This window comes from Bos javanicus, chromosome 9 (genome assembly GCF_032452875.1).
Source record: "Bos javanicus breed banteng chromosome 9, ARS-OSU_banteng_1.0, whole genome shotgun sequence".
Classification (NCBI taxonomy): Eukaryota; Metazoa; Chordata; class Mammalia; order Artiodactyla; family Bovidae; genus Bos; species Bos javanicus.
Window position 1 is genome coordinate 86867997 of NC_083876.1, and position 15216 is coordinate 86883212.

Consider the following 15216-nt stretch of genomic DNA (forward strand, 5'->3'; position numbering starts at 1 on the left):
ACGCCCTGCCATCCCGCCACCTCTCTCGGTGACCAGAGCCGCAGCGAGGCACGCGGCCGACCGCACTGGGGCCCACCCCGCCTGACCGCAGGGCAAAACCAAGCAAGGAGGCGCTGCGCAGCCCGAGGTCTCAGAAAGGCCACGCAGTGGCGGCGGTGGCGCTGACTCAGCGAGGCCAAGCCGCCAGACTCGGGCAGCCGCAACGGCCCCTCGCCCGGGCAGCGGGGCGCTAGGCCACCCCCGCACCGGCCCCACCCGGCCACGCCCGAGGCCGCGCGGCGTCACAGAGCGCATGCGTGCCGCGGGGGATGCCGGGAGCGCGCAGTGGCGGCAGCGGCGACGACGGCAGTAACAGCGGCGGCTCCAGCGGGGACGAGAACGGGGCGGTGACCGTGTGGGAGGTGGTCTCACTCTTGGGGAAGCTGCTGGGCACCGTCGCCGCGCTGAAGGTAGTTCTGTACCTGCTCCGGGTGTGCTTAGCGATGGCCTGGAAATCCGGCGGCGCCAGCCACTCGGAGCTAATCCACAACCTCCGCAGTAAGTGCCACCCCCGCCGGGTGTGGGGCAACCGGGGAAGGCCAGGCCTGGTCCGGGTCCCCTGGGGCCTCCCGGGACGTTCTGTCTACTCCCCGTGCCTGCTGGAGGGCTTCGGCGCACGGTTGCACCCACGGTCCAGAGCAGCGATCGCTGGCGATTGCCTCCCCCGGGACCTGTCACTCATCGGCGATGTGGACTGGAATCAGAGAAGGAGCCCGGGGCCGCTGCTCTTGGGGCGGGGGCAGGCATCTCCCCGCGGGCCTGGGGGACGGGGCTGGGGGCGCACAGGTAGCGAGGCTGTCACTCGAGTCCGTCGCCTCCCGGTTCAGGTCCAGCGGGCGAGGGGCGCGCCCTGGGGTGGAGGATGGGGGGAGTGGGATATTGGCTAGACCTCCGAGAGACAGGAGCTGGAGCAGGGAGGACTCCGCCCTCGACCCCCGCGTCCTCACACCTACTCCTCCCGTCCTAACTCGATATAGCTGCAAGCTTTCTCGCCTATTCTGCACCCCCCCCCCATCCCCCGCCCTCCGTTTTTTCCCCTGGCGGGAGATGCCACCGTCTGATACTGGCGAGGGGAGGGAGAGGAAGATGAGAGTTGCTGTCACTGCGGATGCTGGGAGAAATTTCTGGGACGGCTGTCCATTGGAAAGCTTCGTAGGGAGCTGAGGGAGGAAGGAGGAAGGATGCTCTCCTTGAGAGACTTGTGTTTCAGGAGCTTTCAGAGGTCCTGGAGGTCCGGCGGACCATTGTGTTCTGCGGCCCGTTTTCACTTTTATCAGGGCCATCGTATGCTTTAAAAGCTGTGCATGGAAGTTTTCTCTACACCGTTGCCTTTAGTTATTGTATTCCTTCCTCTGATGATAATTTTAGGGTGGGATGAGTGCTGTGTCACTTTCTTTTTTTAAATTGAACTATAGTGTCGCCGTCTGGTCGGGAGACCAGAACCGCAGTCTGTAATACTCTCTCTCTGGTTAGAATTTATAGCGCTCTTCTTTGCCACTGACTTTGCAAATAATCACAGCCGTGCCACGTGGTATTTTTAATTGTTATAGGTTGTTTAGCTTTTCGCATGTCATGTTTTCGAATTCGATTTGTAACCTCCTTGAAGGCCGGGACTTTTTTTTTTTAGTATCTTTGAATCCCCTCATCTTAATAATCATTACTTTTTAAAAAAATAAATGCCAATTAAGTATATATTATATGCTTGGATCTAGGCTAGGAATACTAAGATTAGTGAGAGAAATAAGTAACATTGGCCGACACATGGTTAGTTCTTAATGTTAGTCATTTTTTTTTTAACATAATGTTCCAAAGTTGGAGATTGTGTCCTTAGTGTTTAGTAAAGAATGTTTGAGGAGGATACGGCACCCCACTCCAGTATTCTTGCCCTCCAGAGAATCCCATTGACAGAGGAGCCTGATGGGCTACAGTCCACGGGGGTCGCAGAGTCCGGACATGACTGAAGCAACTTAGCGCTATATATATATATATATACATATATATATGAAGATAGATATATATGAAGATAGATAAATATATGTATACACATATATATATGTTCAAAAAATGTTTAGGTTTAAAAGCCCTGTCTAACATTGCCAGTATTCACTTTATGGAAGGATACTTGATTGGAAATGGAAATATATGTGCAGTATCAGTGTTAAGAGTGATTTAGGTTCTCATAGACCAGAAGTTCAATATGTTGTAAATATTTTAATAAAACTTCTTAAAATTATCTAGTGCCTACACACCAGAAACATTCTGTACTTGAATTCTGATTAAGTAATTTTCCACCAGCAGGTTATCTCAGTAAACACTTGGCTGTGGCAGAAATTTGTAATCAATCAGGCTCTTGAAGATTCTCCTTTTTGGGCCAAATTTGTAGTAAGCCAAAACTAGATCTTTTCCCAGTGGTTTTGTAATCATTTTAAGGTATTGCATTAAATGTATTCTTAGCTGAAATTTCTAAGGATGTTTTCCTATCAGAAAATTTAATGAGAAATATTTAACATATATGGATGTTGATACTTAGTTTTATATTAGTTCTATGATTAGTAAGAGGAAATAGTGTAGGCAGATTGTTTAGCCTTTTCATAACACTTTTGCAACTTTAGTTTCAACTTCTTGCTGAATTAATTTGAGCCAATAGATTTCATATTTATTTAATAGTTCACTAATAACACTAGTATTTGCTCACATAAAAATTTCAGTTGGCACACACTGAAAATTTCTCGCTCTTTCCTGGTAATTGCACCACTGTGTATTCTTCCTTACGTAAAGGCTTCTATAATGCTGATACTGAAGTGAATATGGATTTGCAAATTGGAAGAGGAAGCAAATTACAGTTTTATTTTTTTTAATCAAATAAGGTTCATGATTGGTTTCATTTTAATATTTTATATTAATTTTATTGAAAATACCTACTGAGGTGTTTCTTCTACAAGACATGATAGAAGTATGATTTCACAGTTGATATTTATAGATTATTTTAGATTGTAATGATACATTCATAATATCTCATAGTTTATGTTTGTATTGATAACTGCTCTTAAGTGACTGCCAACCGTGGTCTAAAACTTTAGCATGCCTCAAAATCTGCTGGATCACCCGGAGAGCTCATTAAAACAAATTAAGACCGATTGCTGGGGCTCAAGAATTCACATTTCCGACAAGTTCCTAAGTAATATGCTGCTGCTGTTCTGGAGACCACACTTTGAAAATCACTGACGTAGAGAACTGAAAATTATAAGACTAAACCCTGCCAGTGTTTCAGTTGAATCATTTTTATACTTTCAAATAAAATTTTAGGGAAAAAATCTGTAGCAGGCCTGCCCAGCAGAGCTGCCTGTCGTGTTGGTATCTGTGCCATTCAGTACTGTGGCCACTAGCTACATGGGGCGCTGAGCATTTGAAATGTGAGTACACCTGAAGAACTGGGTTCTGTGTTATTTAAATTAACTTTGATACCACATGTTGGACATCACAGGTCTTTAGAAATGGAAAATAGATACTTTATGGCTATCGACTGATAACATGCTCATGAAATGTTAATTCAAAACAACTGAGAGCCTGTTTAATCCAGGGAATGTGACAATTAATGTTTACATTAGGGTTTATTTTCTACTTTTATTGGGATAATTTTATGCCGTAGTGAAAGGAGAAGAAGGGGGCAGGAGTGGATGAGATTGAGAGGTTGTCTGCTAGAGCAGGGATGTCCAAACCAAAGTGTTTGTGAAAGGTTGACTCTGACTAGACTTCAAATACTGTATTGGTCACTTAAAACAATGCTAATAATTGTTCTTTTACGTATTTTGTTGTTGTTGTTGTTGTTAAAAAAATTCAGTCCACTATCCTAACACATCAGTTGTTTCTAACTATATTTCCCTTGCAACCTTGAGTGTGCCATTTGCATGTATAATGTATGTATAATCTGTGGAAACAGTCAACTGACATTTGACTATCTTCTATGTCCCATACACTGGAGATACAGCAATGAGAAGCAAACATCTTCTCTCTTGAAGCTTACTTCTTGTGGGAGCAGACAAAGAGAATATATGTCACATGATAAGTGGCAAGGTAGGGAAAGAGGATAGGGAGTATGGGGTGGTAGGTTTGCAGTTGTAGGGGAGAAGGCCTCACCAAGGTGTCATTTGAGTAAAGATTTGATGAAGAAGAAGAAATTCAAGCCATGCAGATAGAGCTGGGGGACAGGCATACTAGACAGAGAAAATAGAATGTGCTAGATTTGGACTTGGGGTATAGGAGAAAGACTGATGTCAAGGATATGACACAAGGTTTTAGACCTGGGCAATGGGAACAATTTACCATTTTCTGAGTTGGAAATAATAAGTGAGTGAGCCGCAGGGATTTGGGGATGGGGTGTGCTAGGAAGTGTGGGAGAGTAGGAGTTTATTTGGGGAAATGTTTGGTTTCAGTTGCTTAATAAAACATTAAAGTGAAGACCCTTAATAGGCATTTAAATTTTCAAAAATTTTTAGCTTTTGTATCCTTCTTTATTTCTACAAATAAATTGAAATCATTTTCTTATTCTGTTTGGAGTGTAAGTTCTTATCCACTAACAGCATAACTAGTGGAAAAGAGAATATTAGTTTTATCATGTGCATTCATGGGCTAAGTGTAACAGGTAATAAAATGCTAGGTGACTCTTTTTTAGAAATTTGGGCCTCACTTAGAATCCAAAAAACACTTCTTTGTTTTAACTTATGTCAGTCTTATGGTTACACCCTGGTAAGTAAATTTACAGTGTACTGACTAAAATTTAATAGAAAAACTTTTGAGGAAGAATTTTAATATCAGTGTGTCTACTTAAATTTAACTAAAATTAAAAATTCAGTTCCTCAGTCATACCAACCACATTTCAAGAGCTCAGTGGCCATATGAGGTTAGGGGCTAGACTGAACAGTGCAGATGTAGAACATTTCTATCATCATAAGTTCTTTGGAGCAGCACTAGATCTAGATGATAGATTATATTACATTCTATTCAGTGTGATCTTAGTTCATTCTGTTGTGCTGTTCCACATATTTTTATTAGTATTGCACTTAGTTAAGACCAACACGCTTTAAGTGTAGCAGTGAAATACTGAAGATTTTCAGACAAGAGTGGTCAAGATGACAAGTGCACCAGCATCTTACATGATGGTTTGATGAAATGGAGGTGGTTTGATTTAGCAATGAGAAAGCTAAAGAGAACAGTAGTGTTTATTTTAAAATTAATTTTTATTGGAGTAGCTTTACAATGTTTTGTTAATTTGCTGCTGGGCAACAAAGTGAATAGTTGTACATATATCCCCTCTTTTTTCAATTTCCTTCCCATTTAGGTCACCATAGAGCATTGACTAAAGTTCCTTGTGCTATACAGTCGATTCTTGTTAGTTACCTGTTTTATATGTAGTAGTGTGTATATGTTAATCCCGATCTCATCCCCTGCTCCCTAGTAGTGTTTACATATTTGAAGGAAATCGTGTAGTGAAGGGTCAAACCAGGACAGATGGGAGGCAGATTTTTGACTCATTATAAGGAAGCACTCACAAAGCAATCCTAACAAAGATTTGGCTTTGAAAAACTTTTTTCTGTCACTGGATATGTTGAAGCAAAGAATTATCGACCATTTCATTGTAAGCGATATTGTGGAAGAGATTTGTCCTCGGCTTTCACTACATAGTAGACCTCTGAGGACCCTTCCAAATCCAAGATTCCACAATTTTAATCACTTCATGGTTTGCATGAAATCACATGTGGGGAGTGTATGTGTGTGTGTGTTATAGGAGAGAGCCAGAGAAGTTAACATTTGGTTACCTATATTTTAGAGTTTTGCATGACATTTTATTTTGTCAGAAATGTAAGGAGTCCAAGGAACATGCTCTTTTGAGAAGTAGCGTCAGAACAGATAACTGTGTATCTATTAAGAGTGATAATGGTTTAGAGAAAGATGTATTTTTAATAATCTCTGATATTTAGATGATATGCTTTATCATAACTTGGTATCACTTAAAATTTTTCTTTGATTATGGTTTATTATATAATTTAAAATTAATCCCTTTCAGACTTTCTGTACGGAGAATATCTCAGGTTCTACTTACCTCCTTTCAATGCCTAATCGTTCTAGATGGGAAGTAAAAGGAAACCATTTTGTTGATTTCTTTCTGTTCTCCCTGGCATTTTGTTAGTGGGGAAGAAATAGAGAGTCGTTGATAAACAAATGCTCAAGTCATAAAACTAATACAATAATGTAATAGTTCTTTTTTTGAGATTTAACTCTGTAACAAGTTACAGAAACTTAGTTTCTGTATGACTTGAAATCCATCTGTAGCCTGTTTTCTTATCTGTGTTTTCAGTGCTTCATACCAGCACAGGATCTTTTTTTTTCCATCTCTGCCAGGATTGCTTCCAGTCTTTTGTTCTCCCAGATCAGAAGTCTTGTAATAGTTATTGATTCTTTCAGATTGTCCCGAGATTAACTCAGTAGTTATTACAGATGTCTTTCACGGCCAACCCTTTCACTGTATTTTCATTGATTGTACCCTAGCCTAGGCTCTTAGTTCTTACTTGGAGTGATATGCCTCCAAGCGTCTGATTGGTCATCTCACTTTGAATTTCTGTCCCCTCAGGTTCATGCTACGCCTTGCACTGCTGTCTTAGTATACTGCTCTCTGTTTTGTCACTGTTCTGCCAAGATTTCTGTGGCTTACTGTATCAGTTGGAAATACCTCTTGCTTAGCTTTCAGGCCTTTTAGGGGTCTTCTACAACCTGTTCCCATGCTTCCACTCCAATCCTATTGTTCAGACTGATCTCATTTTACACATACAAAGTTTGTCTCCTGTAACAATCCAAGTATGAACAAGTAATTCAGAGTTAATATGATAGTTCTATGGTCTTGGAGATCTGGGCTCCTTTTTTCTCGTTGTGACTGCTAAAGTGTTTCCCTTGTCTACAAAGTTGATTTACCCCCATTATTTCCATATTCCAGCTGATGGGAAGAAAAGTGGGAAAAGGAGAAAACCCACATTCCTTTTAAGGGCATACATAATTTCTTCCTGTGTTCTCATTGGCAAGAACTTAATTGTAGGCTACATTTAACTACAGAGAGGCCAGATAATGCCCCCAATTCTACCACTGTGAAAGAAACAGAGACCCTGCCGCATCTTACATCTTGCTCACTGGAGCCTCTAGTGAACACTTCTAATTGCGCTTTTGGGTCTTCTGGTGATTGTCCTTATGTCTTTAAATAATATGCTTGAACTGCTATTTCTTCATCAGCTTTAGATATCATCTGCTGACTTCCTGCCAAGATGGATGAGTATTTACACCCTTTTAACTTACTCCCTTCCCCACATTCAGTTATATTGTAATTTCTGCTTCCTCTTTTGTGGTTACCTTTGTAACTTTGAGTAATATACTTTAACCTCAATTTTTTGTTCTATAATTTATAAACTGACACTATACTTTAACCCTTCCACTTTGTAAAAAAGGGTGCTTATTTTTCAACTTACTGGTGGCTATTTTACATTGTCAAAGTTGATAACATTTCATTTGGTTCTAAGCAGTAAGTCATCTGCACTCTGTTAATTTTTAATTGTTGAAAATTAATAACTATCATCACAAACATTAATGATTGGGTCAGTACCTCTCTGAGCTATGTAGTACGCGATGAGTTTATTCTCTGCTCTTTATTTCTAATATCACAGACTCCTCTACTGTTGACGGGGAATAGTCAAATGTTTTTCCTTTTTTTTTTGCTGTATGGCTAGTGGGATCTTAGTTCCCTTACCAGAGATTGAAAGTGATGAAAGTGCTGAGTCCTAACCACTGAACTTCCAGGGAATTTATATTTTTCCTTCTTTTACACTTTTATCTGGAGAAGGCGATGGCACCCCACTCCAGTACTCTTGCCTGGAAAATCCCATGGATGGAGGAGCCTGGAGGGCTGCAGTCCATGGGGTCGCGAAGAGTCGGACACGACTGAGCGACTTCCCTTTCACTTTTCACTTTCATGCATTGGAGAAGGAAATGGAACCCACTCCAGTGTTCTTGCCTGGAGAATCCCAGGGACGGGGAGCCTGGTGGGCTGCCATCTATGGGGTCGCACAGAGTCAGACACGACTGAAGTGACTTAGCAACAACAACAACACTTTTATCAGTTTCTTGAAATCATGCCACAGTTTACAGTTCTTATATAAATTATGACTCTTGTATAGAGTTTTTGTCCTTTTCTTGGAATTTATTTCCCTTTTCACCCTTCCCTATTCCTCAAGTTGAGAAGAGAAGCAAATACCTTCTTAACATGGGTCTAATTTTTTCAAGTTTTTTTTTGTTTGTTTATAGCTTGGATTCTGTTGCGTTCTCCTTTCTGGATTCTGCTAACTTCTTATTTGGATCAACATTAACCATTGTTATAATTATTTAATTAGGGCCCTTGATCCTTAGGGTTCAGGAAAATTGAGCGTGAGTGGTTCTAAAGCTGTTCACTAATTCAGAAAACCTAGTAGTAACTGCATGTTTACCTATAATTAGGCTGTACAAATGAAGTGAAACAGTACTTTGCTGTTTGCTAGAAATATTGCAGGGCACTGGCAGTTGTATATGTCAGATTGTCAAAAATGGGAAAATGATTTAATAGCTTAGTAACCGTAGCTTGCTTTAGGCATCTTTCAAAATATGGAATCCTGGGAAAAATCAAATAACCTTGTAGTGGAAATTTTGGAAATCACCTAATCATAGTCTAAGAAGTCTTTATCCTGAGCCTTATGCGTTCAGCTTCTTAATAAATGACTGGTGACATACTTTTAAAACCTGTTAGTTTTTTGGTGTGTGTGTGAATTCTATATCCCTCTATAGATTAAGAAACCTACCAAAGAAACTCAGGTGAGTTTGATAGATGTATGTTATCTAGCTTAAGGAAAGTAATCTCTTTAATATACTTGATTTTTAGAATGTGCTGGCAGCAATGTGTTTGATTTTATATATCACAAATGTTCTTTTAGAGAAGAATGTGTGAATATAATGGTAACTGGAAGTGTTGAGTGAGGCTGCTTAACCTGAGAAAGATAAAAACGTGAAATGATCGTGATTTGTTTAAATGTGTAAAAAGTGTTGGTTGGATAGAAAATTCATTATATTCTGGGTGACTTTAGAGAGTAGCACTAAGGGTTTATGTAAGTGAGTTATAAAGAGGGAGATTTCCTCTTAATATTGGGAAGTATTTTGATAATAGGCTTCCCTTGTGGCTCAGCTAGTAAAGAATCTACCTGCAATGCTGGAGACCTAGGTTCGATCCCTGGGTTGGGAAGATCCCCTGGAGTAGGGAAAGGCTACCCACTCCAGTATTCTGGCCTGGAGAATTCCATGGACTGTATAGTCTATGGGGTTGCAGAGTTGGGTACAACTGAGCAACTTTCACAGTTCACACAATTCTGATAATTAATGTAGTTTAAATATGAAATGGCTGTTTCACATCGTGCGGCTCTTCAAGTAGAGATCATGGTACCAATTTATGAAGAAGTTAGACTTGATGACCCTTCTGACTTTGAGAGTCTGAATTTGTGTAAGTCACTAAGCTATTTGAATATGGTAGTAGTACAGTGAAGTGGTCAACAGGAATCTGACATCTCAGCTTCAATGGCCCTACCCCTCATTTGCTCTGTGATCTGGAACAACTTAGTCTTTCTGTGCTCAGTCTTATTATCTGTAAGATGGAGTAATAATGGTGCTTACTTTATATGATTGTTAGAGATAATGTAAGATTGCTTCATAGTTCCTAAGTTCATATCTCAAAAGAGATAGAGTGTGTGATGTGCTTAGGGTTTTTTCTGGCATGTGGTAAATATTCAGTAAATGATACCTCTCTTATTACTCAGTTCAGTTGCTCAGTCGTGTCCGACTCTTTGCGACCCCATGAATCGCAGCACACCAGGCCTCCCTGTCCATCACCAACTCCCAGAGTTCACTCAGACTCATGTCCATTGAGTCAGTGATGCCATCCAGCCATCTCATCCTCTGTCGTCCCCTTCTCCTCCTGCCCCCAATCCCTCCCAGCATCAGAGTCTTTTCCAATGAGTCAACTCTTCGCATGAGGTGGCCAAAGTACTGGAGTTTCAGCTTTAGCATCATTCCTTCCAAAGAAATCCCAGGGCTGATCTCCTTCAGAATGGACTGGTTGGATCTCCTTGCAGTCCAAGGGACTCTCAAGAGTCTTTTCCAACACCACAGTTCAAAACCATCAATTCTTCAGCGCTCAGCCTTCTTCACAGTCCAACTCTCACATCCATACATGACCACTGGAGAAACCATAGCCTTGACTAGATGGACCTTTGTTGGCAAAGTAATGTCTCTGCTTTTCAATATGCTATCTAGGTTGGACATAACTTTCCTTCCAAGGAGTAAGCGTCTTTTAATTTCATGGCTGCAGTCACCATCTGCAGTGATTTTGGAGCCCCAAAAAATAAAGTCTGACACTGTTTCCACTGTTTCCCCATCTATTTCCCATGAAGTGATGGGACCGGATGCCATGATCTTCATTTTCTGAATATTGAGCTTTAAGCCAACTTTTTCACTCTCCACTTTCACTTTCATCAAGAGGCTTTTGAGTTCCTCTTCGCTTTCTGCCATAAGGGTGGTGTCATCTGCATATCTGAGGTTATTGATATTTCTCCTGGCAATCTTGATTCCAGCTTGTGTTTCTTCCAGTCCAGTGTTTCTCATGATGTACTCTGCATAGAAGTTAAATAAGCAGGGTGACAATATACAGCCTTGGCGTACTCCTTTTCCTATTTGGAACCAGTCTGTTGTTCCATGTCCAGTTCTAACTGTTGCTTCCTGACCTGCATACAGATTTCTCAAGAGGCAGGTCAGGTGGTCTGGTATTCCCATCTCTTTCAGAATTTTCCACAGTTTATTGTGATCCACACAGTCAAAGGCTTTGGCATAGTCAATAAAGCAGAAATAGATGTTTTTCTGGAACTCTCTTGCTTTTTCAATGATCCAGCACATGTTGGCAATTTGATCTCTGGTTCCTCTGCCTTTTCTAAAACGAGCTTGAGCATCAGGAAGTTCACAGTTCACATATTGCTGAAGCCTGGCTTGGAGAATTTTGAGCATTACTTTACTAGCGTGTGAGATGAGTGCAATTGTGTGGTAGTTTGAGCATTCTTTGGCATTGCCTTTCTTTGGGATTGGAATGCAAACTGACCTTCTCCAGTCCTGTGGCCACTGCTTTTAAAACTTTTTTAAAAATGCTATAACTGTTTTAGTAGCCTTTACAGGTAGCTTGCCTAAGCTTATTTATATAGAAACAGTACTTTCTATTTGGGTTAATGAATCCAAATTTGTAATATTTTTAGTTAGAAAATGATTTGTATCTGTACCAGTCTATGACTATTTAAGTGTTTCTCTAGTTGGTATGCCTTATTTGCTAGTTTTTAAAACATTCTTTTGTTTTTTGGACAGTGTGTATTTATACATTTTATAGTGTCCTTAAACCACCTTTTCTTATACTTAGTATTTCTTGTATTACTATTTCTTTCTAATACTGTCTGGTCAGTCAGTATTAAGTGGTATCCTTTGATTCCTCAAAACAGTCAATGATCTAATTCTGCTTTTTCCTTTTTTTCCTTTTCCCATTGTTTTTAGTTGCATTGTTTCTACTTTGTCAGAACATATAACATTTAAATATTATTATTCCACTGGTGTCTTTTTTAGAAATTTATTGCTGCCCTGGGTCTTCGTTGCTTTGTGAGGGCTTTTCCTAGTTGCAGTGAGTGGGCACTGCTGCTCGTTGCAGCGCTTGGGTTTCTCATTGCGGCGGCTTCTCTTTGTTTTTTTTAAAACAGCTTTTGGTCTTTTTAAAAAAAAATATTTATTTATATTTGGCTGTGCTGGGTCTTCGTTGCTGCGCAGGCTTTTCTCTAGTTGCAGTGCGCAGGCTTCTCGTTGCAGTGGCTTCCCTTGTGGAGTATGGGCTCTACAGCGTGCGGGCTTCAGCCATTGAGGCACACGGACTCAGGAGTTGCAGCTCCTGGGCTCTAGAGCCACGGGCTCAGCAGTTGTGGCCCGTGAGCTTAGTCGCTCTGTGGCGTGTGGACTCTTTCTGGAACAGGGATCAAACCCATGTCCCCTGCATTGGCAGGTGCACTCCCATCCCCTCTGCCACCAGGGAGGTCCTCCACTAGTGTCTTTACCCTTTTAGTCTTTTTTTTTTTAAAGCTAAAACCAGTTTTTATTCAGTAACAATTGCAATCAATACAGTAAGTGAGTGCAGATTTATAGTCTAGGAGCAGGGTGGGGATCAATGGGTGGAAAATTACATCAAGAGTACTGGGTGTTCTGGCTAAACCAATTTGACAGGATCCTTCTGGAGGCAGGCCAATCCACCCAATATTAACCTTTGCTCTACAATTGGACATGTGTCCTTTTCTGAGGTATCCCTGGTGATTGCTTCATTAGATGAAGCACATCTTCTAGAAGATTTCTTAGGAAGGACATGTGTGTTTAGCATTCCCTGAGTTCTTGCACATTTAAGACATTTTTCCTATAACCTTGATAATTTGAAGAACAGTTTTGGCCATAATTTTAAAAAGTCAGCTTTTTTGAGATATAATTTATGGAAAAATTGACCAATTTTAAGACCACGATTTGAAAATTTTGACAAATACAGTTGTATAACCACCACCCTAATGATATAAAACAGGAGTGAGCAAACTACAACCCACGGGCCAAATCTGGCCTGCTGCCTGTTTTTAGAAATAAAGTTTTATTTGAGTACAACCACACCCATTCGTTTATGTCTGTTGTAAAGCTGTTCTTGCACTTTAGTGGCAGAGTCAAGTAGTTGAAGCAGAGACTATATGGCCTTCAAAGCCTAAAATATTTACTGTTTCGATCTTAACAGAAGTTTGCTGTTCTCTGATACAGACCATTTCTTTCACCTACAAAATTTTCTCATGCCCTTTTGCAATTAATCTCCTCCTTTCACCCCCCAACCCCTAGCAACTCCGGATCAGTTCAGCCTCTATGGTTTTGACTTTTTTGGAATTCAGTGTATTAATAGATGAATCACATAGGGTAAAATCTCCTTGCCTGACTTCTTTCAGTCAAGTTAGTGCTCTTGAGATTTGTTCATGTTGTTGGGTACATTTACAGTTTCCTCCTTTTTAGTTATTAACTTGCACTTCCTTTCCTTGAATTTCTTGAAAATGCTGCTGCTTCATTCTTGCTTTGCTTTGAATATTGCTCTCAAGAAAGCTAATGGTTGTCTGTCTTTTTTTTTTTTTTTTTTAACTCTTACTAGGTAATTTGATTTTTTTTTGCCTTGAGAGTTGAATTTTTTTTTTTCTTGTTTTAAAGTCTGATAGTATTTTCTTTTCTTCTCTCTCTCTCTCTCTTTTTTTTTTTTTTTGGCTGTGCCACATGGCTTGTGGGATCTTAGTTCTCGGACCAGGGGTTGAACCCAGATGCCCTGCAGTGAAAACACTTGAGTCCTAACCACTTGGCTGCCAGGGAATTCCCTGATAATTGTGTTAGTAGATGTCTTGAATGTTGATGTTTCTGGTAATATTTACTTTCTGTTAAGTTTTCTTAGAATATAGTATTGGTATGTTTAATCAGCCGAAATATTTTGTTTGCATGTTGTCTTCTTTCTACAGTAGCTTTGACTGGAGTTAGTTTTCCTTTTTCCTTTTTTAGGCATTTTATGCACACAGTTCAAGAGCACTTGCAGTTTCTTTAATGGATAATGATATTGGTAATAGTGGTGAGAAGGGGGAGGAGTTGGTGTATCTTGCTGCTTTTCTGTTTCTGTAGGATCCTTCACTTTCTTCCTTCTTTCCCTTCATTGCTGTATCACGACGTGTCATCCTTTCCCTGCCTATATATGGTTCTCTCTCAGAAGCAGTGCTTCTTATGGTTGCCACTTCTGGCCCCACTATACTTTAAAAATAATTCTCTTAATTTAGATGATATTGGTGATTTTTAGTATATTTACAGGTATGTGCAACCATTACCATGGTCAATTTAATATTTTCATCTCAAAAAGATACCCTGTTTTGCCCTCCTATTCTCCTAACCATAAGCAACCACTGGTCTACTTACTTTCTCTATAGATTTGCCTGTTGTGGACATTTCATTAAATAGAATCATACAGTATGCCATCTTTGTGCCTGAGTTCTTTCACTTCTGTAATGTTTTCAAGTATCATTTATGTCATATGGTCTTGCCTTCCTTTTTGAAAAACGTATTTCTCTTGATCCCTATAACAGTGTATCCACTTGATTTTCTTCTGCCTCTGTGGCTGCTCCTCATCATAATCTTTGAAGGCTCCAGTCCCTTTGCATTTCTCTTAAATGGACACTGTTGTTTTTCTTCTTTGTGTTCCTTCACTTCCATTGATTCAGTTGCCATCTGTACAACTAGTCATTTATATCTCTAATCTAGATTTTTCTCCAGATCTGTTTGTCCAACTGGCTGCTATGTATCTCCATGGCTATGGTCCATAGCTCCTCCTAAATACATAGCTTCTCCTTTTTCTCCTTGGCTATGATGCTTCTCTAGGATTTCTCAGACCAGTATATGACACCAGCATCTCAAACATTATCCCCCTCCCACCTCCAAATCTAGTCAGTCAAGTATACATTACCTACTAAATATAACTCAAATCCTTCTTTTCTTCGTCCTTACTTTCATTATTAAAGACCAGATTGTGATTACCTGAGCCATCATGAAAATTTTGCTCTCTTCCAGTCTAGTCTCTACAGTGTAGCCAGAGTAATTACGTTAAACAACTACATCTGATCTTGCCACTCCCAACTTAAAGTATTGCCTCATTCATTTTAGAAAATGGAATCATCAAGACAGATAAAGTGTTTGAAGTAATGTTGGCCACAGACCGCTCCCACTATGCAAAATGTAACCCTTATATGGATTCTCCACAATCAATAGGTAAGTTTTGGATTTTTGAAAATGTCACAAATTTTACTCATTTGCTCTCTAATCTTTGTAAGTAAAAATAGACAGACCATTTTCCATTTATTACCTTGCTGATCCATTATAATAAAGCGTTGTTTATGAAGTGTCTTTTCTATTTTCTTAAAGGAGATACGTAAGAATTTTGTAAACAATTTCTTAAAGCGTCCTTTAGATGAAAACTTACAGTTTCTATTTTCTTGA

General features: G+C 40.1%; 1 protein-coding gene across 4 annotated transcripts in view; it reads left to right on the forward strand.

The window, feature by feature from the left end:
• Window position 1: 1 nt before the first annotated feature.
• Window positions 2-15216, forward strand: part of PCMT1 (protein-L-isoaspartate (D-aspartate) O-methyltransferase) — a 43145-nt gene continuing 27930 nt past the window's right edge. For 3 of the 4 annotated variants that reach the window (XM_061428277.1, XM_061428275.1, XM_061428278.1), the window contains exons 1-2: window positions 294-537; window positions 14884-14988. In XM_061428277.1, coding sequence (XP_061284261.1) covers window positions 309-537; window positions 14884-14988 — 334 coding nt within the window. In that variant the 5' untranslated portion in view covers window positions 294-308. Of the gene's footprint in view, window positions 538-14883; window positions 14989-15216 lie in introns of all 4 variants that reach the window. The other variant, XM_061428276.1, reaches the window with a different exon arrangement.